The 25,030-nt window shown below is 32.4% G+C and overlaps 4 protein-coding genes across 7 annotated transcripts; 1 reads left to right on the top strand and 3 right to left on the bottom strand.

Annotated features, from left to right (window-relative positions):
• Nucleotides 1–596: 596 nt before the first annotated feature.
• LOC107874776 (probable polygalacturonase At1g80170) lies at nucleotides 597–4,420 on the bottom strand. The gene is made up of 9 exons (XM_016721520.2): nucleotides 4,088–4,420; nucleotides 3,478–3,609; nucleotides 2,875–3,045; nucleotides 2,565–2,585; nucleotides 2,117–2,324; nucleotides 1,761–1,842; nucleotides 1,542–1,650; nucleotides 1,191–1,307; nucleotides 597–1,000 (listed from the first exon to the last, which is right to left on the bottom strand). Exons 1-9 carry the CDS (start codon nucleotides 4,322–4,324, stop codon nucleotides 725–727), a joined length of 1,353 nt encoding a protein of 450 aa, XP_016577006.2. The 5' UTR covers nucleotides 4,325–4,420; the 3' UTR covers nucleotides 597–724.
• Nucleotides 4,421–5,202: 782 nt separating this feature from the next.
• Nucleotides 5,203–9,328, top strand: LOC107876034 (trafficking protein particle complex subunit 2). 4 transcript variants are annotated; one of them, XM_016723010.2, is made up of 6 exons: nucleotides 5,203–5,331; nucleotides 5,518–5,618; nucleotides 6,446–6,531; nucleotides 6,636–6,697; nucleotides 7,450–7,535; nucleotides 9,009–9,328. In XM_016723010.2, the coding sequence occupies exons 2-6, from the start codon at nucleotides 5,538–5,540 to the stop codon at nucleotides 9,099–9,101; spliced, it is 408 nt and encodes a 135-aa protein (XP_016578496.1). In that variant the 5' UTR covers nucleotides 5,203–5,331; nucleotides 5,518–5,537; the 3' UTR covers nucleotides 9,102–9,328. The 4 variants fall into 4 exon arrangements, with proteins under 4 accessions (XP_016578496.1, XP_016578499.1, XP_016578497.1 ...); XM_016723013.2 differs by lacking the exon at nucleotides 9,009–9,328 and adding an exon at nucleotides 7,968–8,369; XM_016723011.2 differs by having other exon boundaries at nucleotides 5,222–5,331; nucleotides 5,503–5,618.
• A 421-nt stretch (nucleotides 9,329–9,749) lies between these two features.
• LOC107873958 (MAPK kinase substrate protein At1g80180-like) lies at nucleotides 9,750–10,954 on the bottom strand. Its single transcript, XM_047413792.1, has one exon. It carries the CDS (start codon nucleotides 10,821–10,823, stop codon nucleotides 10,488–10,490), a length of 336 nt encoding a protein of 111 aa, XP_047269748.1. The 5' UTR covers nucleotides 10,824–10,954; the 3' UTR covers nucleotides 9,750–10,487.
• A 1,210-nt stretch (nucleotides 10,955–12,164) lies between these two features.
• LOC107876035 (biotin carboxyl carrier protein of acetyl-CoA carboxylase) lies at nucleotides 12,165–17,351 on the bottom strand. Its single transcript, XM_016723014.2, has 9 exons — nucleotides 17,166–17,351; nucleotides 16,014–16,190; nucleotides 15,328–15,422; nucleotides 13,787–13,846; nucleotides 13,400–13,633; nucleotides 13,256–13,318; nucleotides 12,648–12,716; nucleotides 12,497–12,542; nucleotides 12,165–12,409 (listed from the first exon to the last, which is right to left on the bottom strand). The coding sequence occupies exons 1-9, from the start codon at nucleotides 17,173–17,175 to the stop codon at nucleotides 12,339–12,341; spliced, it is 825 nt and encodes a 274-aa protein (XP_016578500.1). The 5' UTR covers nucleotides 17,176–17,351; the 3' UTR covers nucleotides 12,165–12,338.
• Between the last annotated feature and the right edge of the window lie 7,679 nt (nucleotides 17,352–25,030).

Here is a 25,030-nt window from a genome sequence, read left to right as displayed (position 1 = left end):
TAACAGCTTCGGAAAAATTTACTCTTTCTTAAATAAAATAAAAATTTGAATCATTTTTCGATTTATGTGTGTCATCCTTAAGCAGGGTTATTTTAATATTCTGAGTACTTTTCTTGATTTGCTCTTGCTAATTATCTATTAAAGCATATTCCCTAATGATAATGTTTGGCACTTGGTGATGCTATTTATTCACACGAGTGCCATTAAAAAACAGCGTCAAATTTGCTTTTGAACTTTAGAAATGGTTCAAATCTATTTTTGAACTTTGTTAAACGGAAAAAAAAAAACACTTTGTTAAATGGAGCTCAAAAATCAAGATCACCCATTCTGAAGATCATTTGTGAACTCAATCCAAATCGAATTTAAATAAGCAATATGTCTTTCAGCCACAATTACAACATCCTATCAAAGGACAGATTATTCATAACCTTCTCATCTCATCAAGTATTACAAATACTTACATCGCGTTTAATATACATGCTTTACCTAGGATAGCAAAATATAGTACTTATAACATATTTAAATTTAATAATAGCTAGCTCTCATATGATGTGAATGCACAAGGGTGGATATAGAGTGTCGGTAGCTGGTTCACGTGAACTCAATAATTTTTGCCCACACCTTTATGTATATAAAACACACTATATAGAAATTCATAAATTTTAAATATTGAATCTGCCTCTCTGCATGATCTAAGCTAAGCCTCTTTATGCCTTGAGCAAATTCAAATGGACTGATGATTCCAATACGATAAATATTTTGTTGGCTGTTGCATAAAGCTAAAGCAACAAGGGGGATTGTTTAGTCCTGAAGTTGAACCATATGCCCTCCAGCAAAAGGATGTAGTGGGGAACCCCAAATATGAAACCAGTTGAACATCTTTCACATATAGCTTTCTACATGGGGAGCTATCACTACAGGCAAATTTAATTGCATTTTTTGTTGCTGATGTTCCTCTAATTCCCACAAAGGATACACTGTGAATGCTAATACCAAAAGTCTGCATATCAAATATTTACATTAATATAATTAGATAAACAAAAACATAATCTAATTAGTTGTTCGGGCTCTCTAAAAATATTATTGCATTGCACCGTGTCGGACCCTCAAAAAATGCACTGCTTTTTGCAGTATTCGACATATCCCCGTCGATGTTTTTAAAGAATCGGAGAAACATAGATTACTCATACCTGATTTGGGCAGGGCAGTGGAGAATCACAATAATATTGATCTATTATGATGGGATTTGACACATTTTCCATCCACACGTTCGTAAAGCTAATCTTTCTCACATATCCTCGACCTCCCTGATAGATAAAGTGTTATATATGAGGAATCTCAATCAGGGTTGCATCAGTTAAATTAAAATGTCAATGATGAAAATTGTTGCAGAATCAATTAATGATGGCAACATTAGTGTTTCTCTCTTGTTTCTTGTTAGTCCATTAGAGAGAAAAAAAACGTTACTACATTTCTAAATTAAAAAATATTTTAACTTAGAAATTCCAATTTTAAAGTTAATAGCATTTTTATATATCTACCTGCCAAGTCTTAATCCTGACACCATTTTCTGTGTTGGAAAGATATGCTCCATCAACACAGACATTGTGCACCTGAGCCCATGAATTTGACTTTCCCAAGCTTCCAATGCTAAAATTATGGTGCATAAATCAGCCAAAACTTTAATCTATCAACACACACACATATATATATATATGATCTTATAACAAAATGGTAATTAATATTAAACGTAGTTGTACCTTATACCATGGCCTGGACCACAAGCAATATTTTTTACCAGGATATTTGAAGAATTGTTGACTATAGATATGCAGTCATCTCCTGGCGGATCGTATTCAGTTTATACATAGCACGTCACAAGAAAAGAAAAATATAATTTTTTCTATTGTTACGACAGAATTGACATTATATTGTAGACAAGAAAAATTGAACTCATGAGACAAATCTCGAAGCATAAGGTGAACAATATGCATGATAAAAAGAGCCCAGAGGAATTAATCGATCGAATTTTTAACCCATTAAATTTAAATCATGTATGGTCCTCTTTTACATAAGAGTAAAATCTCTCTTCGCGCACGGTAGAGGTTAAACAAACCTGTGCGAATAGTGCAATCCTTGATAGCAACAAGTGTAGATGAGCTTATATGGATTCCATCAGTATTGGGGCTCTTAGCTGGTGCTTGCACTATGATATGTGATACTTCAACATGTATGCTGTTTGAAATTGATATATGCATTTGTTGACTATTTAGCATCCTTATGTCCCTCACTTTTAAATTGTTGCATCTGTGGAAAGTCATAGCCTGTAATTCCATTAAATTAATGAATAATCATTATGACCCTAATAAAAATTAAGTTAAAATCTGCTATATATGTAATTAAACAAAAACAGTTGACAATACTATTAGTTTAACATAATTTCTCAATATTTGCTAGTGCACTAGTTTCGGTTGGTACTTACCGTCATTATGATTAATCTTTAGGTGACATTAATAATATAAAATTTCTTTAAGACAGGTGAGGGTGAGGAAAATAGCACCTACTGTTGGAGCATGTCGACAAGGCTGCAAAATAGAAGATTGTAACACGTCAGACTTTCATTGCTGTGAAAGAATTCATAAAGCATAAAGGAAAAAACAATTACAAATAGTCACTTATTAACTCTATAATTGAAAAATAGTCACTGTCAGACAGTCTGTCCTGGAGTTAAATCCTCAAACTAATAACTTGGAATTTCATTTGTAAAATTTAAAAACTCTAAAACAATGGTTATTTTTCAAAAAACAAGAGCTTAAAAGTGAACAATAATAGATGCTATTTCTAGGTCAATTAATGACAAATACTATTAATTACATTTGTTGTATTAGTCTTGCATGAAGTAGCCCACCAATTGTGGCCCATTCCATTAATTGTTCCTCCTCCTTGTACAGTTAGGTGTCTCACTTTAAGGAAATAAAGCCATTTACGTGCATCCAATCCATCCCACACTTTTAGATCTTTTGGTGCTACAATTGATCCTTCAACCTGTAATATTGCAAAATATTATCAAGAGAAAAATCATCCAATATCCCCTCAAACTATGACAAAAGTTGTCACAAAGCACTTCAACTTCACAGGGGTTCTATTATCCCTTAAACTCAATTTTAACGTATTTTTGTCACCCTTTGTGCTAACATGATAACTTTTTAACATAAAATAGGGTTCACATCAAAGGTATCCTGCCAGCCAAAAAAGTGACAAAAGGTGTTACGTTAGAATAAAAGGGTGATAAAAATATGTTAAAATTGAGTTCAGGAGATAATAGAACTCCCGTAAAGTTAATGTGTCGTAGCAAATTTGGTCCATAGTTCAGAGGCGTACTAAATATTTTACTCTATTATCAAATTAAAAGTTGCAAAACATAGTAATTCATTGTTGAACAAGTTACTATACTGTTAAGAGTTTAGCAGAACTTACTAATAGAGAAACCTTTGACCGGCAAGGCCCAACAAAATCAATTGGTCGAACTAAGAATGAATATCCATTTGGGACTATAATTTTTGGTCTTAATCGTGAAGAACATGCCATCTTCCAAACATCTTGAAAAATCTGAAAATACATACGTAAAAGCTATGTATTAGTATTAATAGTCGCGACTATAAACAAACTCATGACTATGAATGGTCGATTGGTATACTGCTCTCTCACAATCTCTACTCTAATCAAAAGACCAACTCCCTGATTACACATGCCATGTTATTTCACAATTGAATCAGTTAAATTTTTTAAAAAGACTTGAGGTTAGGCCAACCAAATTAAGGGCAATTATTGCTTGTATGAGGATGGTAAGCATAATATACTCTTGTTAGGTTGTACCACTTAATCTTTTAAGTAACTTAACAATGATAAGAATATCAAATATAATGGCAATTCACAAGGAAAGGTCCCACTCAGACACACACAAAGACAAAGATGACAATCAGATCACAACACGTTGCTAAGGATGGGCTCCTGCTTTGACTTTAAACAAAGAGATAGTATTATATCGTAAAAATTATTCTTTTGACTCCAAAAAGCAATTGATTACCTTAGTGTCATCTGTGATGCCATCTCCTTTGGCTCCAAACTCATTCACGTAAAGAAGGGTTATTGATTTGCCTGTTGAACTCTTCAATATTGTGGGGAGCTGAATCAGGGGATCAAAACTACTCACATTTACGAAAAGCAATAAAGAGAATATTACACTATATAGTAGTGATGCAAAAATAGAAACAGAATAAGAAGGAACACTGAAGCAACAGAAAAAAGAATCAAATCTCATCATGAGCTAGCTATTGAGCTTCCACTTCTAATTCTAATTCTGTGTTTCTGTTAATTAATTGAACTGACAAAAACGAAGAGGAAATTTATAATGCAACATACTCTACAAATGATTTAATTCCTGCTAGATGTTTCTCTTGTGTGTGTGATGAAAGGAAGGTTCCAAGAAATTAATTAAAACAGAGTAGGGAATTTTCCTACATTGGCAATATTTTATATTATACTTATACAAATCATTCAATCCCATCACTACTAGCTATCCTTAGTACCAACAAGTATAACCGATATTCACATTCACAAACTTGGTATAGGTCCTTTATTTGTAATAGTTAAAACTTCATATTCTAAATCTAAAATTTGGTTTGAGGTGGCTAAATTTTAAATATACTTTGTAAATTTGGAAATTGTATTAAATGGTACTACTGAAAGTGGCTATTTTGTGCACTTCGCCCCTCTTCATTTTTTGATATAAGAGATAATTTTATGGCTTAGCTAACTCAAGCCTCTAATTGCCATTTATAGTAGTAGTTTAAAGTTTAATACATGATGTAACGATAATTTGAGATGTTATAGCAGTAGAGATATTGTATACTCACGGATACACTTATTATTCATGTGGATATAATGTATTTCACTATTATTATGTGTGCAGATACAACTATAAAGATAATGTATTCACATGGATACTGTTATTATGAATACAAATACAACGTATTTCACTATTATTACGAATGTAAACACAATTTATTCTAATACATTTTCAAATCAAGATACCGTTATTTTGTAATTGAGCAAAATCGCGCTATTTTCACAAATCAAAACGCAAATAGGGCTATTTACGAAATTTTCTCTTTTGAAAAATGGACTAGCCTCAAACATTTAGATCCAAAGCCCAGATGATGAAAGGCCCATTATTCTTCGGCCCAGTTTATTCTACTCTACCTTCTTTGCTAACTTCTCCGTCCCGTTTCTTCGGCGATCTCCTCGCGATCTCATTTTCATAATCGAGTTGTAAGTACTCTTTGTTTCGTCCTTCTCTTCTAGATTTTCGTACATTCAAAATTATATTTTAATTGATTTTGTTCATACAAAGATCAGTAAATTTTCTTCTAACATCATTATAAATGATGATTTTAAGAGTGATAACTTTTGTGTGTGATTAAAATGTAAAATTTGATTCAGTTTTTGAGTTTGAAGGAATTTAGGGATCCGAATAAATGGCAAGCACGGCATGTTTTATGATTGTAAGTAGGAATGATATCCCTATCTACGAAGCTGAAGTTGGTACAGCGCCCAAGGTAATTCGCCTTTTGGTTATGTTTCTTTTTTTTCACATTTTATTAGTGAAGATTTCTAGTTTTGCATCACTTTGAATCTGATTGATAGGAAATGTACATAAGTCATAAACCTCATTTTAATGAAGGGAGCCTAGGCATAACTAGTAAAAGTTGTTGTCATGTAATCAGGAAGTAACATTCTTGCAGAAATGCAGGGTAAGGCTGCATACAATAGATCCTTTTGGTCTCGCCCTTCTCAAGAGTTCGCCTATTGCAGGAACTTAGTGCACAGGGCTGCCCATTTTTTTTTAATTTACTATCTGATGAATATTGCTGTATATCTGGTAACTAGATAAAGAAATGGGGTGTAAAGCTGGTCTAAGAGCATTGATTTTTATTTGTCACTATTTTCTCTTTTTGATTTTACTGGAGGGTCAGAATTGGATTTTCGGTAAGGAACAGTCTTTCTATGTCTAGACGTCATATTGTCTTAAACAATGTTAGGATATAGACTACAGTGTTTATCAGTTTCCGGGTTATTTTTTCTCGTTTAATTTCTTTTTGGGGTAATAATCAGTCACTAGTTCCCGTCTCCCCTTAAAACACCAGTCGCAACATAAGCAATATCCGACATGAAGAACCTTTAACAGTTTTACATCATAAATTTGAATATTGTAATGTGTGCACTCAAGTTTTTAACGACGTAGTTATAATGCATTTGAATTTATAGTTTGAACTGTAGCGTCTTTGCCATCATTGCCAAACTGTTGTACATCTTTCTACCTTCTGTTCTTGATGACATGCGCTGTAGTTACTTGGTGATATTGTACATTGTACTTGCATGCTAGAAAGAAGATGCTGCTCACCAGCACCAGTTTATATTACATGCAGCATTGGATATAGTCCAGGACCTTGCATGGACTACAAGTGCTATGTAAGGTTGCCTCTCCTTAGTCATCAAAGCATTTGTTAATTTTCTATTATAAAGTTTCTTGCTTTCATCATCATCATAGCGATTCTCCTTCTTTCTTCTTCCAGGTTTTTGAAATCAATTGACAGATTCAATGATTTGGTGGTGTCTGTTTACGTCACTGCTGGTCATATCCTCCATATTATAGTAATTCAGTATTTAGTGAAAGTACTGTTTTGATTATAAATAATAGATGATGGTGCTAGCTTGTTTTATACCTGCATTTCTCTTTAATAATCAGTACTACAGCTTGCTTCTTATTTTCTGAATTATCTGATCTACGGTGATCTCTGGTCACTTATAAAGCTAGTCATTGTTTACCAGTACCCCATGTGTCCCAGATGAATCTGCTTAGCAGTTTTGTCTTTCCAGTTGACTCCTCTTGTAGAAGATTAGTTCTAATAGCTCATGGATTGATATGTGAAGTGATTTCCTGTAGCAGATTTAGTAGGAAGAGAGAACCCATATTCCTTAACCTGTATGATCTTGAAGGGAACCCTTCCCCATCAACTCCATCTTGTCCTCCTCCTCACTCTACATTATGCGTTTCGTTATCCCTTTCTGTAAACAATGATGATAGTTAACTCTTAACTTCAAGCATACTAGTGCTAAATCTCCTGATGTTATTATTAGCTCGCCTCCTTGACTAATTCCTTGGTTTAATACAAGTTGGAATGTCAAGGCAGACTTCTTCTAGCTCTCTTGATAGCATCTTCTTACATATCAAAAGAAGAAAAAAAAAGGAAGAAGCATGTTTTTGATGTTCTCATAGCTGCATAAGTTAATATCTTATTGTATGTGGAAACCATACAATTTGCATCACCAATTTAACTGTACAAATGTGAACATTTTGTTTTTGTTCCCTTGACTAATCAAGCATACATACGCGATTAATGCTGCTTCATGACTCGCGCAATGATGATGGGATCAAAAGCTTCTTCCAGGAGGTCCATGAACTATATATAAAGGTAAAGCCTTTTCTGAAAGCTTCTCTTTATTTAATCTAGTCTTGCTGCTTAAACCTGGTAAAGGCCTGTTTCAAGCTTCATTAGCCTTTTTCCCTTGGTCATTATTCTTCGGGGTGGGAGTGCTGACATCTATGTATACCTATTGTGAGTTATTATATAACTTCACTTTATTGTTTGTGTTCCTATGCTGTAACAGGAGATTCTTTTAATCAGAAACTTCTGTATGCATTGCTATTGAAAAAATTGTGTGGAATAATTCTTTTGTATGTAATAATAAGATCAATCACTGTCAAGTCATCTAGAATTTATGTCAGCATTGATTAGATATGAAGTTCATTTGGGCTAACTAGATTTTATCTTTTCGGAGTTCCGCGGATATGATTAGATTCCTTGCCTATTTGTTCTCTTTGCCTTGCTCTTTTGGGATTACAGCATACTACAGGACTCTTTCAGTGTGTACAGAACCTCTTTGGTACACATCACTAAGAGTACTGTTGAGGTACTAAGAGGTTGAGAGGTTGGCTAGGAATGGTTTCAAGCAAGGTAGAGGTAGACCGAAGAAATATTGGAGGGAGGTGATTAGACATGACATGGAGCAGCTTCAGCTTCCGAGGACATGGCCCTAGATATGAAGATGTGGAGGAGGCGAATTAGGGTATTAGGAAGGAATGCGTCCTTACTAGTAGGTAGGAGGTATTTTTTTTGTTATCCGTGCTAGTAGTCATAGTGTTAGTCTTGTTTCAGAGTGTATTATCATTTGTCGTATTATTTGTTGATAGTCTTGTTTATGTTATTACTTGGTGTGTTAATACCAATTGTTTCTTGTTCCGTTACTATTTCTTTTCTAGATTGTTTTTGTCTTGGGGCGGGGTTCTATCAGAAACAACATCTTTATCTCACCTCTGTGGTAGTGGTATGGACTGCATACACTTACCCTCCCCAGACCCCACTTTTGTGGGAATATACTGGGTATGATGTTGTTGTATCACTAATCTACTGTGGTTCATGTAACTACTGATCTCCTGATATTGGATAGATATATGGGTTTTTGTCAAGTTTAGCTCTAAAGGTGTATATGATACAGCTTGGGAAATTGTTAAGCCATTGAATTAATTGGTAACTGTATGATAATCCAAAATTTTGTAATTCACAAACATAATGTGTCATGATGAAAACTAGAATTTTTTTTCCCAAAGAAGTGGTTTCAGTTCAAGAAGTACAATTGAACTAAATTCTAAAGTTTATTTAAAAACAGAGATTGAGCTTGGAATTTAGATGCCAGCCCTGGGAAAAAAGTTTGCGCACATCTTTCATTGTGACTTTTTCATTTATATTCTCGTAGTAATGTAACTGTGCTGCTACTTCATGCCCTGGTTTATCTCCTGCCTAATGCCCCTTCCTGTTTTGAAGCGAGAATGTGCTTTAACTATTTTTAGATAGAAATTCACTGATCTGTTACTGCAAAACTTGCAGATCCTTCTGAATCCACTATATTTGCCAGGATCTCGGATCACATCATCTCACTTCGATACCAAAGTTAGAGCCCTTGCCAGAAAGTATCTGTGAGACTAACTAGTGGACTAAAGCGAAACAAGAATTGTAGTATGAATCCAGAGTTCATTCTTTGTAAAATTCATCTGCTATCGATGTCTGGTTATTGTGTTTGGAGTGATCATATTTCTCATGGTAAATGAAAGCTGACTAGTCTAATCTTCCTTTCACCAAGTTAATGTTTGTTATTGTTATATAACCACAACAATGAGTGATAAACTGAGGCCTGAGCTTAGCAGTAATTGTTTTGCTATGCACCTAGTCTGCTACAATGATTCCAATTATCTGCATTTCATGGATTAAAGAAGTCAATTTGCAAATATAACCGGTTGCAGTATGTTTAATTACATTGATAGTGTAAACATTCACTGTCAATAGTTATCAACTGTGAGTACTGGATAAAGCAAACCTTCTTTACACTGTCAATACCTATAAACTATATCATGTAATTGTAATGTATAGTATAGCAGTTGTCTTTCATTATTGACAAACTTATATGGAAAAATTCTCCAACACCCCTCTTCGTGTTTTCCTTTTCTTACTTCTAAGTTCTACCTGAAGCTCCAGTGTTTTCTCCTTCACTCTTTGTTTCAATAATGTCAAAGTTTGCACTTGAGTAACAAGAACTGTGGAAACATTATGTTAATTTTCTGATAACGATGGCTATCCCTTCCTTTTTTACTGCCCGATTTTATGCACCATGCAAGATTTTGAGTATTTGATTCAATTATAAAACTGAGAATAAGAGTAGTGATAACATATAAACCCCTTTGGAAACCATATGTCATATTGTACAGTTGATTAAATTTTAAGTAGCTCGACCGGATGAAAGCTTTCTGCATGTTGAATTAGAAAGGATGATGCTTGCCTACAATAGTATTTACATTGAATACCCAATTTAAATAATATTTGCATTGAATATTTGCCTCACAGCTGCTCAAAAGGAGAAAGATAAGAGAAACAATACTCAGAAATTACTGAGACAATCTAAGAAACCTTGTTTACACACACTGCATTTCTGCAGACCTAAACTAACCAAAACAAAAAACTGGTACAAGTCGTTTAGCTCCAACGTTCTGGCACATAATACAGCATACGATGAAACATCCCTATTCACTAACGAGAACGATCCCACCGGAATATTCCACTGTTGGCCACTCGAGCCACCGGCTCATCAAAGTGTATTCACGTAAATTACACACAAAGGCGTACAGCTCAACTGAACTCATTTCTTATGACTAAAACAATTGTGCATACATATGATAAAGGATTTTTAGATGCATTAATTACATTCTAAACAGTGGCAGAGCCATGTTTACAAAGGAGCTGAATATCCCTTGTCTAAAAATTCCTGCTTTCGCCACTGATTTTGAACACACTGACTCACAAAGCATGCTTACCCTACTGAAGTCGACCGTGGGACTTATCTTTTTTGCCATTAATAGCACTGCACAATCCACATGCAGATAACTTAGGAGATGGTGGCTCTACTACCGGAGACATCCACCTAGTTGGAAAACCACTGTTGGATCGGCTCCTCTCTGTTGATCCAACGGATGTTCTTGATGAAGCATTCACCTGCAGCATCATTTCCTCTTTGACACGTTTTTCGTTAGTTTCTTGTTCATGTTTAACAGGCTGATTGATCAGTTCACCTGGTAAGTATTTGTCATCCCATGTTAGACCAGAGGAACCTTGTCTACGGAATGAAACAACTGATCTTTGCAACCCAGCCATCAACAATTAAATGATGAGTACTTTATTCTTCAGTCTTCCCCCAAAGAAAAGGTTGTGTTATAGCTGCTTCTTTGTTGACGTTCTTGTTGTATACTTTGTTCGTCTGATTTTGACTTGACATGGAGATTAATGTTATATTAAAATCGGAGGAGTAATATTCTTATCTATAAAGATCATTCTTGGGATCAGCACTCTGAATGAAGTATGGAGCCCCTTGCAACTACACTTTTTCCACATGCATCAAATGAAGGCGACAGATTTATACTCCATATAGAAAGACAGATGAGGAATATTTAAGGAAATAAAGTACGACATACGGCATGGCCTCTTACCACTGGTTTACCAGGACAACTTTGTTAATTACTCTAACACCTAAAAGTTTGTAAGTAGGTATGTAAGAGTTCGTTTGGATTAGTGGATTAAAAGTGTATGGCTCATAAGCATGAGTGTTGCAAAGATTTTTTTGGTATGTTAGGCAAATTCGGTAGGTTTAAGTCAAGTGCCTTTTAAGGCAAAAGTAACAAGTTTGGGTTGTCCAACTTATTGCCTTTGACTTATTTTAGCTTAACAATTGTTTTTTCTTTTTTTTTTTTATAAATAACTATTTGTATTCAATATAAATTAAGTTCCAGTACTTAAAAGTGTTTTTCAACACTTGAAGAGCTTAAAAGCTACTTAAATTCAGTCCATTCAAACGGACTCTTACGTGTTTGAATTGTAATAATTATATTGAAATTTGTTGGTCAAACGCCTGTTTAAAATATTAAATCAAACGTTCAGGTCATACTGATTTTATATTTTTATCTATGTTTTAATGACTCGAGTCGCCGGTCTATTTCATTCTGTATTTTCTTTCTCATATACTCGTTTTTTAACCCCTCTCTAGGAACTCCCACCCCCTTTGTCCCACTCGAATTCACAATCTTTGAGTTGAAAGTGAGGGGCCCACCCCCTTTGTCCCACTCGAATTCACAATCTTTGAGTTGAAAGTGAGGGGCGCTTCCAGTTTGAGGAACTCCCTCTTGCCCTCTCATACTAACAGAGAAGAAAGAGAAGAGGTACCACTAGACCAAGTCTCCTTTTTTCTTAAAAATGTAAATTCGATGAATTAGTATACAACATTTGGGCATAAAATACTGTGGTTCTTGACACCTCCATTAGTCAACTGCTTAGAAACTGGATTTCCCTTCATGAAACCTACTGTTAACAAGCTAAGCTCTTCTTTTCTTTTGGTTCCAATCTCCGGAATTTTCTATAATTCGGATGTTAAATCAGCTGATTAATAGTGATTCAATGTCTAATTATCCTAAGACGTACACAAATTGCAAAAGAACGAGAGTATAAATTCAAAAACTTTCTGCCTTTTTCATACTGTTGGTGCAGATTCCAGATAAATATTTAAACTAAAACGAATAAACAAGGCAATCAACAATTTTCAACTTCACTATTCTCTTTAGGAAAGAGAAAAAAAAAGAAAAAAACTCGGGGCCAGAAGGCTTATGTTACAAGAGCAATCTATTGAAGCTTCTTTATACCGGGGAAAGAAGGGAGGATTGAGATTAGAGGGTCACCATATCCAACAGGATCTGTTCAATAAACAGGTAAAGTGAGATCTCGAAGACAGAATGTTCACAATGATTTTTAACACAAAGTATAAGAATCAAGAAGCATACCTCCATCTTCTCGGAGTATCTTGATAACCTCTCCAGATACATCAGACTAAAACAGGATAGAAAAGACATGAGAATTTACTCAAAAAAAGTGTCGGAAGAAGAGTAACAGTTTGTACAATCAAAAAGAAATAATGCTATAGCAGGTTCGAACCTCAACAGGGAGCTCGCCTCCAAGCTGCTCAATAAAGAAAACTACTTGTCCCTCCTTCACTTGTTGCTTCTACAGAGAAGAATAAACCCAAAAAACAGGTCATAATAACAGTAGCCGGAAAGTTTAATACCGAAGCACAGATGATACTAGTCGTGCATTAAGAGGGACATGACAGAGAAAAAGGAATAGACGAAGAGGGGAAGGTTGAGAGGAAGGAGGGATTTCAGGAAGAGAGTGACATTTGCCTCGGTTTCATAAAGCTACATGAAAGTTCTAAAAGGATTTAATCGCCAGTTTAGATAGGGTTTCCTCAAGAAAAAGATTGCACGTGGACTTGCAAAATCTGTTTTAAGAACAACGCAATAGATATTTAGACACAGTTACGGGCTGCTTTAGAAAATAAATCTTGCTGAATGTTGCTCGGACCTTCCCTATAAACAGACCTCCTTTTGAAGGGAAAGGGCTATATCAAGATGAGATTAATAGTAAACTCCCCTGAAATTTAGTAATAATCAGATAGAAAAAGACTAGAAGCTGATAATCTCTTAGTTCGATCAAATAGAAATATCTCATCTTAATCTAAAGAATAAGAACTGAAAAACACCTACTTCTTTACAGGATGGAGGTGCACGCTTTCCCTTAATGGTTCGAGATCTTCTGAAGTAGCCAACCTGCATGACATATGAGAATGTCATTTTCAGGGAGAGGAAGACACACACACACACACACACAGAGATTCATTGCAATCTCACCCTAGGAGATTGAATTATCACCAAGCCTTCATCTGCAGCTTTGTCAATCATCGTCTGAATTCCGTCTGAAGGAGGTGAAGATTTTGTGATAGCTAATGATGTTGATGAGGCTGAGCCATTTGAATCAGCCACTTCAACAGGTGAAGGAATACTGACAGGACTGGATATTGCAGGCAATGAAGTTGTAGTTTGCCCTGTCAAGTTTCTCTTCACATATAAACGGAACCCACCAAGCTAAAAGTAAAATGAAAAAGTGTCATAAGAAGTAGAAGGATTTAAAAGTAATCAAAGATAAATCATGCATCAGGGGGCAGAACATAAATAACTTTTGTGAAGGACATAAGAATAAGAAATAAAATAAACAAAAGAACTACAAAACCAGCTTACTTTTAAGTCAACTTCTGCAATGGAGGTTGTATCACATATTTCTGTAAGGAGAGACTCCACCTGTTAAATGAAGTAGGTAAGTTTCACATGTTAACATAAAATGTCATCGCATGCAGGCAATAACATATTAATACAGAAGAGCATATTTATTCCACTCTTCAACATAAACTGAGTGCCTCTTCACCAAAAAAATTTTAGCAGATACGAACAAATGTATAGTGTAATGAGGCTGCATGGACTATACAAAAGTATGTTAGCACCATATAAAAGGAAAATGCATTTTGCAGAGTCATGTCAACAGCATATGTAAATGCGGCTCTAAGGAACAGAGAATTAAGCGCTGTAAGCAGGAGTTGAACAGTCAGAATCCAAATTCCTTGAGCTGAGGGTCTGTGTTAACAGCCTGTCTACCTGCCAAGGCAGGGGTAAGGTCTGCGTACACTCTACCCTCCCGATACCCTACTTGTGGGGCTAAACTGAGTATTTTGTTGTTGTTGTTGTTGTTGTTCGTAGTAATAATGATCAAATAACTGGTAAAATTGAGAGGAAAAAAAACTGGCAGAGATTGGAGGAAAGAAGGAATCAACTGATCATTCTCTACATTTTCTCTTTCTCAAGGAATTAGAGAGATTTTTTTCGTAATTGAAGTTGGCCTTCCTCCCTTTTTTCTATTGTTTGATAACCGAGAAATCCCCGAGGGCAAGTGCACCCAAGGTTGTGGCTTAGTGGTCAATGAAGTGGGTTGAGAACCTGAGATTTCAGGTTCGAATCCCAGCACAGGAAAAAAACACCAGGTGATTCTTCTCATCCGTCCTAGCCTTGGTGGACAGAATTACCAGGTATCGTTGCTGGTGGGAGGTGGCAGGTATCCCGTGGATTTAGTCGAGGTGCGCAAGTTTGCCCGGACACCACAGTTGTCAAAAAAAAAAAATCCCCGAGGCCAAGTGGAGCACAGTTCCAACCCTTGATGTTCGCCCAAGATCTGCGCTCTGGTACTGTACTAATTATCCATGTTCAATGTCTCATATAAAGTTTATAGACCAGTAGGATCTTATGTTTAATTTTCTAGGAAGATCCAGCAGGAAGTTCAAGATGGATAGAATCCTTGTCCATCTTGCAGGTTCTTTTGAAAATTAAGGTATTTTTATTAACGAACAAAATCAAGAAGGTACTTAACCAATTCTATCTTACAGGTCTCACTAAAATTTATAGGCCACTTGAATTCAAATATTCAGAATTTTACTTCACACAATGGATAAGCTTGTCTGAAACACTCACCTTAACCCCAATATCGCAGGAAATGGAGAAGAAGATGAGTTTGTTGCACTTCACGTTTTATCTTGGTACTACTGTAGCTACACTGAGTGTTACTTAAAATACTTCTATTTTATTTTCTTTTGAAATTTGTAGTGGCTGATAACATACTCAATTGGCAAGAAAGTTTCACAACTTCATATCACCATATACCAGCAATACAATGATCAGATTACTGTCTTTTGTAAGTTTTGACAGAGTACATAATGCAAATAGAAAGTGCTGACCTCATATGAGTTTGGAATCAATGGACTTGCAGTTTCTGAAGAAACGACCTTTCTCGAACTATCATCTGAATTAGGAATAGCTGCTGCTGCGGCAGCTACATGATGAGAGAAACAAGATAAAGTTGCATAATTGTTTATACATAACAAAAAACATGCTCATGCTTTAGGGTGAAGTCATAGAGCAAGAAAGTTATGTTAACTGAAAAAAGGAAACATAGATGTCGGGAACGAAGTGTTCAATAATCATAAACCTAGTAAACAAAAAAAAAAGACTAGTAACCTTTAAGAAAAGATAATTTAGCCAGCAACTGAAAATGGTCCTGAATTAGAATGTAATTATACTCCTAAAAAGTGAGCCAGGGAAATTTTGTGATCTTTGATCTAGTCTAATTTGGAGGCATACAAGAACCAACAAAATAGAATGGGAACTCCAAAAGCAGGAGAAGTCCAACAACATACTTCCAAATGACTAATAGAAATTTCAACTCATGAAAATCGACAAGACAATCAAGGATAACATTGCAACTCAGCATTTCAAATGATTTACATTAAGTATAAACACTAGCATTGCTATCATGATTGGCAAATTAATAAACGGATCAATTGCAAACACAGTGTGAGCAGAAAAATTGCACTTGTTTAATTATGACAACCAAAAAAAAAGGGTTACTGAGGAAATCACTCACGTTCAGCTTCAACAGTTGAACACCGGCAGCTGAATGTCTTCCTTGATTTCGTGGTTAATAGCAACCCATCAGTTTGAACTAATTTCTTCGTTTTCAGATTGTGCCATGCACTAAATTTGGGCTTGGTGGATCCCAAATTCAAAGTTGTCAATTTAAGGCCAGAAGCCCCAAAACCACCTGGATTACACAAACACATCCCATAATCAACAAACAGATAACTTGTTTTTACAATCCTACCGAAAACGATCAAAAAAAGGCAGCCCGGTGCACTAAAGCTCCCGCTGCAGAAAACAATCAACACACCAATAAACAGACAAGAGTCACAGAATCAAGAAAAGACAGCTCTTTTATTAATTTTACTGAGCCAAACAGTAATCTAAGCTCTCTTTTAATTAAATTAGCAACTACCAATTAGTAATAAAGTGATCAAGAATACCAGATATGCAGAAAAATATAACAGTCGGAAAATCTTGCATTTTTTTACTAAATTAACATAATAAATAAACAAAATAATAGAGAAACACACTCTATTAACATAGCGAACACCAACTAATTTTGAGTTTCAGGCATACAAAACAGAAAAAAACAATCAACAAGTAAAAAGGAGTCATTGAAGTAAGAAAAAATCACATCTTTATTAAATTAACATACCCCAAAGCGATACTTTTTTTTGTTGTTGCAATTTATTAAAGAAGAAGTAACCTGTCCACTCAATTGATTAAACTAAAAATAACCGGATAAACGAAACTTGCAATTTATTAAAGATGAATTCAGCTAAATAGCGTCCACTCAATAGATTAAACTAAAAAAAAAAAAAAAAAATGGATAAACGAAAAATGTAATTAATTAAAGAGGAATTAACCTAAATAGCCGTCCAATTAATTGATTAAGCTAAAAATAGCTTGATGTTGTATAATATATGTATAATTCATGCATCAACGTATATAATTCATATATAAAAAAATTTAAAAGTAAATAGTAGTAAATTCGCAGGGCTATTTTGTGTGAGAATTAACCTAAATAGCCGTCCATTCAATTGAATTTAAAAGAAATTATAGAAGTAGAAGAACAAACAATTAATAAATTTGAACCAAAAAAAAAAATAGCATGCATGATGTAGCACTGTAGATAATGGGGAATTGGGTACTTAACATGCAGCCATGATTAGGGTAAAAAAAACCTATATGGAAAAACAGAGCAGAGAGCTTCAAGCTTCAAGCTTTTTGCTTGCTGTTGCTGGCGATGGAAACGAAGAAGGCACAAAGTTCACAAACGCGTAAAACGCTCTTATTAGTTTTGTTTAATAATAAGGACAAACAATAATTCAGTTTTTTATTTGATCAGTAAAAATTTAATTTAATATATAATTAATTTTCAATACATTTAATGAATATACTTTTTATACATAATTAATTTTTGATATATTTTTAAAAATTTTGATCTATCGAGATACAAAAGACATTCAATGAAAACACATTTTTTTTCTTTATAAAGATACGTAATTATCTTCTGATATTTCTTTTTGATTTTAGATATGTCGAGGAACATAATTAGTTTTGAATATATCCAACAAAGATATATAATTAGTTGAAATTATATAATTACTTTAAAAAGTGAGAATTTATATAAATATAATAAGTTAAAGTATATATTTATTGGTAACTTATATAAATCTCTCAATCTTTAAATGATATTACATAAAATTTCAATTATTTTGTAAATTACATTTTATCCCGATTTTTTGAAATAATGATACATATGTTATATGATAATATATATATAAAAAAAAAGGTAATACATTTGAAATTAACAAGATATTTATTTAAGAAAGTAACAAATTCTCTTTTATTCATTGTATTCTTTTATTGAAGGAAAAATATCTAATTTTTCTCTTTTTTTAGATTTAATTTAGGTGTTTTAATTATGTTTCTATTTTTTCGTCTTTAATTATGAAAGATATGATTTTTTTATCTTTTTTCTCATTTTTCGTCTTTAATTTTTGTTTGCTTTTTTTTAGATTTAATTTTAATTATGTTTCAATTCTGCTTTTAGTCTTTTTCTAAAAGAAAATATTGTTACTTTTGTTTCTTACACTGACTACACTATTGCCTTTCGTTAATAACATATGAATTATCCAAGATTGAAATAAACAATTGTATCTAACATATGATTCACCATAATACCATACACGCCATCCATTGATATCATATGAATCACACAATAATTAAAATAAATCATTGTATCTATCAGATGAATCACCATAATATCATATATATACGAATCACTCAATCATTGAAATAAATAATTGCATCTACCATATAAATCACCATAATACCATATATATTACCCATTGATATCATATGAATAACCCAATAATTGAAATAAATAATTGTATCTACCATATGAATCACCGTAATACAATATGTATCACCCATTAATATCATATGTATCACCCGTTAAAATCATACAAAATGTATCTATCGTATGAATCACCATAATACTCATATAATGATATTATATTTATCATTCATATGAATCACCATTAAAAGAATAAACACGTATGAATAACTAAATAAATTTATATATGTATCAATAGATTTTTATTTTTTTTAAAATGGAAGTGATTTTATTAGAGGAAGAAAAAAGTTGCATACATTAATGGAGGAGAAGAAATCAGGAAGGAAAATGATTTAAGCATTAATGAAAGAGAAAAAAATCAGGAAGTAAGATGATTTAATTTTTGATAATTAGAGAAATATTTTAGGGTTAGAAATCTTGAATGAGTTAATGGTGGAGTAAGAATAGGATGTGAGTTTTTCTTGATATGAATCAAGAGTAAAGTTGAAAAATAAAATTTTATGTAAATTTTAAAAAGTAGGAGACATTAGGTAATATAGTCTTTTAAGTATGAAATTTGTGTAATTTATCCTATATTTATATTAATAATTCTTTTCTAATTTAGTTTTAACTAGGCCCATTAAGCTCAAAGGCCCGTTTGGATAAGGTCCGTTAGTGGCCAGGTGGGTTACATCTCTGATTGTTTGTCGTTAACCCACTTTCTTGACCCAACGAAAGTGATGGAACTAAAAGCGGACAAAGCCGAAATGATTTAAAAATAAATAAATAGTATATATATATATATATATTATTTATATATATCTTGATTGTCTCGTTATCATGAGAGACAGATTTTAATATAATTTTATAGTGCGACTAGTTAATTTATTCGTGCTTCGTGCAGTTATAATTATACAAATAATTTATTGAATAATATATAAATAGATCTTTATATGAAAATAATATAAAATTTAAAAATACAAAAAAAATTAATTATACTGACTCAATCGCTTCTTAAAATAATAAACTATAATTCATAGAGTAAATATGTTAATAACATGTAATCATCTACTTTAGAAGATGAAAAGCAAAATATTTATTCTTGTAATTATAATGATTAAAAATAAATCAGATAATACACTATTTTTCAAAGTTAAAAAAGAAAGAAAAAGAAGAAATAAATAAATCATAAAGGTTTTTTTTTTATGTATATAATGTTTTTTAAAAAATAAATCAGATAAATACACTATTTTTTTAATTAAAAAGAAAAAAAAATGAACAAAACATAAATGGTTCTTTTTTGTGTATCTAAAATTTTTAGAATTAATTACCTCATTTTCCTCCCTCGCCTCCATGTTTCTTTATATTCTCGAATTTTATGTCATACATATTTATTGATAGTCCTAAAATTTAATCATAACTAAGACCAAATAATGAATATATTTCAATTATTAAAATTTATTTAGCTATTAATGGATGTTGGTTGCTTTGTATTGTTTTACATGTGGTTAATGGAAATAAGCTAGTCACCTAAAAAAAATTAAATATAAATTAAGAAACTTAATTATAATTAGTGAATTTTCAACTACAAATTATACATTTGAACCAAAAAAAAATTATAGGCTTAAAATTTTGAATTTAAGAGGCATCATATATAGATATAAAAATAAGACAATACACATATTATTATATTTTTAATCATTAATTAAAAAAAAATGCTGAAACCAATGCATAATTGTTCAAACTCTTGTTGATATCCACTTCCACAAGTCTTTCATCATTTAAGAGCATCTTCTTCTTTCTCAAGTAAAATAAAAACATAAATATTATAGTGAAAATGAAGGATAACCTTGGGTAAAATCGCATGAAATAAAATATATGAACTTCTATAGAAAGAAAACGAAATGAATATATTAATGTCTCGGTATGTACTTCCACAAGCCTAAAAAATATAAATTATAAATTAACAAACTTAATAAATAATTAGCAAATTTTCAACTACAAAGTTATTCATTTAACCAAAAGAAATTATAGACTTAAAAATTGAACTTAAAAGGCATCATATATAGATATAGAAATAAAACAATACACATATTATTATATTTTAATCATTAGTTGAGAAATAAAAAGAAAACTGAAATTAAATGTTCGGGCTCTTGTCGATATCCACTTCCACAAGTCTTTCACCATTTAAGAACATCTTCTTTTTTTTCAAGTGAAATAAAAACATAAACATCATAATGAGAATGAAGAATAACCTTGGGTAAAATCGCATGAAATAAAACATATGAATTTCTATAGAAAGAAAAAACGAAATGAATACATAAATATCTCGATATCTACTTTCACAAGCCTATCATCATTCAAAAGTCGTCTTCTTCTTTTCAAGACAATCAAAAGCATGAATATAACAGTGTAAATGAAGGACAACCTTGGATAGCATCTCCTGAAACAAAAAATATGAACTTATATACATAAAAATAAAGGAATACCATAAGATATCATTAACTTTTGTATTAAACATTTAGGGGTTATAAATATAAAATTATGAATAGCTTGAGAGTTACAACTATTATTAGTAGAAATTAAATAGATGAGTTACCTCAAACATTTTTTTTTCTTTTATTACATAGTAAATAGAGTTTAAATGTGGTTGACTTTTGCTTTTCTTTAAACATACAAATATTTAAAATAAGAAAAAAATTCAACAAATATCTAAAAAAAACACTAAAAAGATAAATAGGATTTGGAGGTCTCTAAGGCATGCCACATATGATTGGCTATTGATCCTCTCTCTCTCTATATATTGATATGAAAAAAAAAAGTATACGTTATTATGAAAGTGAATGAATCTCTATAAACTCTGCCTTAATTAATAATTCTGTTAATTTTTAAATTTCTTGCAAGTTTGAAGGACTTGAGATTACTACGTCATTTGTGAATTATGAACGTATCGAGTTGGTATTTCAAACCTTAAATTTGTACTTTATTGAATTCATGTAGATAACAGTTTGATAAAGTCATAATTATATCTTTATCAAAATGAATAAATGAATTGACAAGATTCAAGCTAGGCATTCGAAGAAGCAAATCACTATTTGCCACGTAAAAAAAATCTCTAAACTCTTAAAATTACACAGTAAGTACAATATAAAAAAAATTAAATTGCTAGTGATTTAAATGATAAAAACTAAAAAACTTATGTTTTAACTTTTCAGGAAGATAAAACTCGTCCATCTTAGGAACCAAATATCATATTTCTCAAAAACTATAGAAACATCATCCAACAACAATGTTGCTGCAGTTTTTCTCATATCTTGTAATTTTATTTTCTCAAAAAACTTTGTGCTATTGACAATACTTTGATTTTTTATTTTTTTTAAACTGAGTCTTGCTCAACTTATTTGACATTGTTAATATCGATATCAAATGAAATATAAAAACAAATTTTAAATATTTGTCAACAAATATTTCGTTTAATTTTTATCATTTGAGATGAAATTGTTGTGTTGAATCACTTCAAGTACATGTATAACAAATAAGAAAAGAAAAGTAAAGTTAACCAATGATTTGGGATTTCCAACAAATATTGACTAGTTAATGTTTTGTTATTTTGTATGTATTCGGGTATAAGAATTTGTATATAAGCAACAGAAACTTCAAAGAAAGTTCAAGTTCAAGACAAGAACTTATGAAGTTTTTTAACACCTTCAACACTAGATTATGAATAATCTATCTTAGAAGTGTGTTAATATTCAGAAAAAGATGAAACAGAAACTTAGATCAAGTCCCCCGACTTCACGGAGTATCCTTAAGGAATAATTTTTCTCATTGTACCCGAGGTTATGGAATCTTTCTCCCAGGATAAAATGGCCTTCAATTCGAACAATAGCGGTACCTCAAATTGACGGATTCTACGAACTCATTCAACAGTTTGATTGATCACACAGAATATTTGAAGACAAGAAGAGTTTGTGTTTCAGAAATTTTTTCATGTCTAAACCTGTGGATGAAAACAGGTTTATATAGTCATAACATGCATCTTCTGAAAAGTGACAATAGTTCACTTAAAAAGGTGTAACTTTTCCTGAAAAATCATGTCTATTCATCCAAATAGTGTGTTTTTTCCGAACAAGCATGCCTTTCCATGAATTAGTGTGTCATTTTACTGAATGATTGCATTTTTATGAAGCATCAGTTCATAACATTGCATCAGTTCAGTTCGAAACAGTGCATCAGTTCACTGTATACATGCATATAAATGAAGGATAAAACACAGAAAAATTTTCTGCGTTTCTATCATTTTTCTTTTGGTATATTCGGATCAGATTTTGATCAAATAATCTTTTTTCAAAAAGATAGATCTCATCGATCGATCATTTGATAAATCCAAATTCGAAGCCGAGCGAGCGGCGACGACGACGACATAAATGGAGGATAAAACACAGAAAAATTTTCTGCGTTTCTGTCATTTTTCCTTTGGTATATTCGGATTAGATTTTGTCCAAAAATATAGATCTCATCAATCAAATCTGAAGCTGAGCAAGCAATAACAACAATAGCATGAACCACCACCTTATTCTTGCCTCACTATCCATGTGAAGTAAGTATTCTTTATTAAAAACACTCCAAAATTTTCTTCTCCCACCAATGTGGGAGATTTTGTGAACTTTCCAATTTGGGAGTACACTTTCTAAATTAGTGTCTCCTACCCTCCACCATTTTTCTCTCCATTTTCCATTCACACTTCTTCCATACATATTGAACCCAACATGTTTATGCTCTTAGTTTAATCCTCATCCAGTATAAACTTTAAATGACTCAAGTAATTATATTAATTTTTTCAGTCTGATGATGACATAGCAAATCTTTATACTTAGAAGGTTTCTAACAACATTCAACACCCTTGTGGCTATGGATAGCTGAGCACATAAGGCTCCATGTATCTAGGTTTGACCAAATAAGACTCCCAAGTGTTTGAAGCAACCACAATCATCTCAGAAGCAACAACAAACAACACAAGCAGGCTGACAGTAATAAGCGAGCAAGCTACATGTGATCTATACGAGTAATTTTAAGTTGTATTTAATATGAGATCACTATTTATAAAATACGAGCCACGACAAAGAATGAATACGCTTACTCAAGCAACCAACACAAAACCTACGTCTATGAATAGCTTATCAATGATATATTAGCCAAGTTATACTCAGGCTCTAAGGAATCAATGCTAGGAAAAAAGGTTAATCTCAACATACCTTTTCTCTTACTAATCCACATAGCTAACACATTACACACCTTTATCGTACATCCATATCACCAAATAAAAGTGAAAAATTAATCAATAAAAAGGACAAAAAGCACTACAGAAATCAGACAAAAAATATCTTTTTCTGTTGTAAAATACTACTTATATGAAATCGAAGGTAGCTATAAATCGATAAAAAGAAGATTCTTACCTTGCTATACGCCGCATAAACCCTGCTACGAACTCACTATGCAACTAAGACTTTGTTGTTACAACACGCAAAAAATTATCGAGACAAGCTATTCAAAAATGACGAATTCGACGCGTAGAACAACTTCCATCAAGGACCCAAGCTAAGATCATTAACATAGATGTAGAATTTCAAATCGTGAGCTCTGATTTTTTCGATTTGAAGACAAAAGATGACACTAAAATGAAGATGAAATTTTTATAAGCCCACATTGATGTAGGGGCCCACCTAAATTGCTTGTTTATGCAGTCTCCTGAAAATACAAATATCTCTTTACTACGAAGTCGTATTAGCAAATAATTTAATGCGTTGAAACTATATTCATAGAACTTTAATTTAACAATTAGTAGGCCTTGTACTTTGTAGCTCTTTATATACCGAAAGATATACTCGTCCCAAATCAAATCACATATGACTTTTTTGAAATAAATTCATGTTAAAAATCTTTGACTAAAATTTCTATTTCAAGGTTTCCTTTTTCTTCTAACTTTAGTACTAACATTTCACTCGACTTAATATAACTGCTCCTTGCTATAATCACTGAGTTATTATAATTAATTCCTCGTTATCCCATCAATGAATGGCGTAAATAATAAGCATAAACTCATAAATCTTTCACGTCCGAATTATATTTTGAACAAACGAAATATTACATTCAACTAAAATCATCATATAAATTAAAACGAAATGGATACATACTTAATATTCTTAGCACATGAAAACCTTATAAGGGGGTATTGGAAAAATTAATGTCTCCATTAATTAATGTGTACTATTAGTACCTTATTTGATTCATTTTTTTAGCCTATGTATAACTAATCCTTGCATTACTTATACACTCTATTGTGTCTTGAAGTGTGTATTGGTAATACACACTATTTTTCATGTATTCGTAATACAAAGACTTTGAACATATGCATTAACTTGTTAAATGATAAATTTATCCCTTTTTTCAGTTTTTGTCTGCTCTTACATGTAGCTGCTGCTACCTTCTTTTCAATAATTCAACACTGCTGCTATTTTTCAACAATTAAATATTATCGATTCTTTTTCAGTATTTGCTGGTTTGGAAAGATGGCATGAAAATTACTGGATCAGTGGGCATTTGAGAAGATTACTGGACCAGTGGTTATTTGCCAATTCTCATCAAAACGCATCATCAGCTATTTGGGAAGATGGCAT

The sequence above is a fragment of the Capsicum annuum genome, chromosome 6, assembly GCF_002878395.1.
Source record: "Capsicum annuum cultivar UCD-10X-F1 chromosome 6, UCD10Xv1.1, whole genome shotgun sequence".
NCBI lineage: Eukaryota > Viridiplantae > Streptophyta > Magnoliopsida > Solanales > Solanaceae > Capsicum > Capsicum annuum.
The sequence above is the reverse complement of the archived record's forward strand: the minus strand, read 5'-3'. Positions and strand labels throughout refer to the sequence as shown.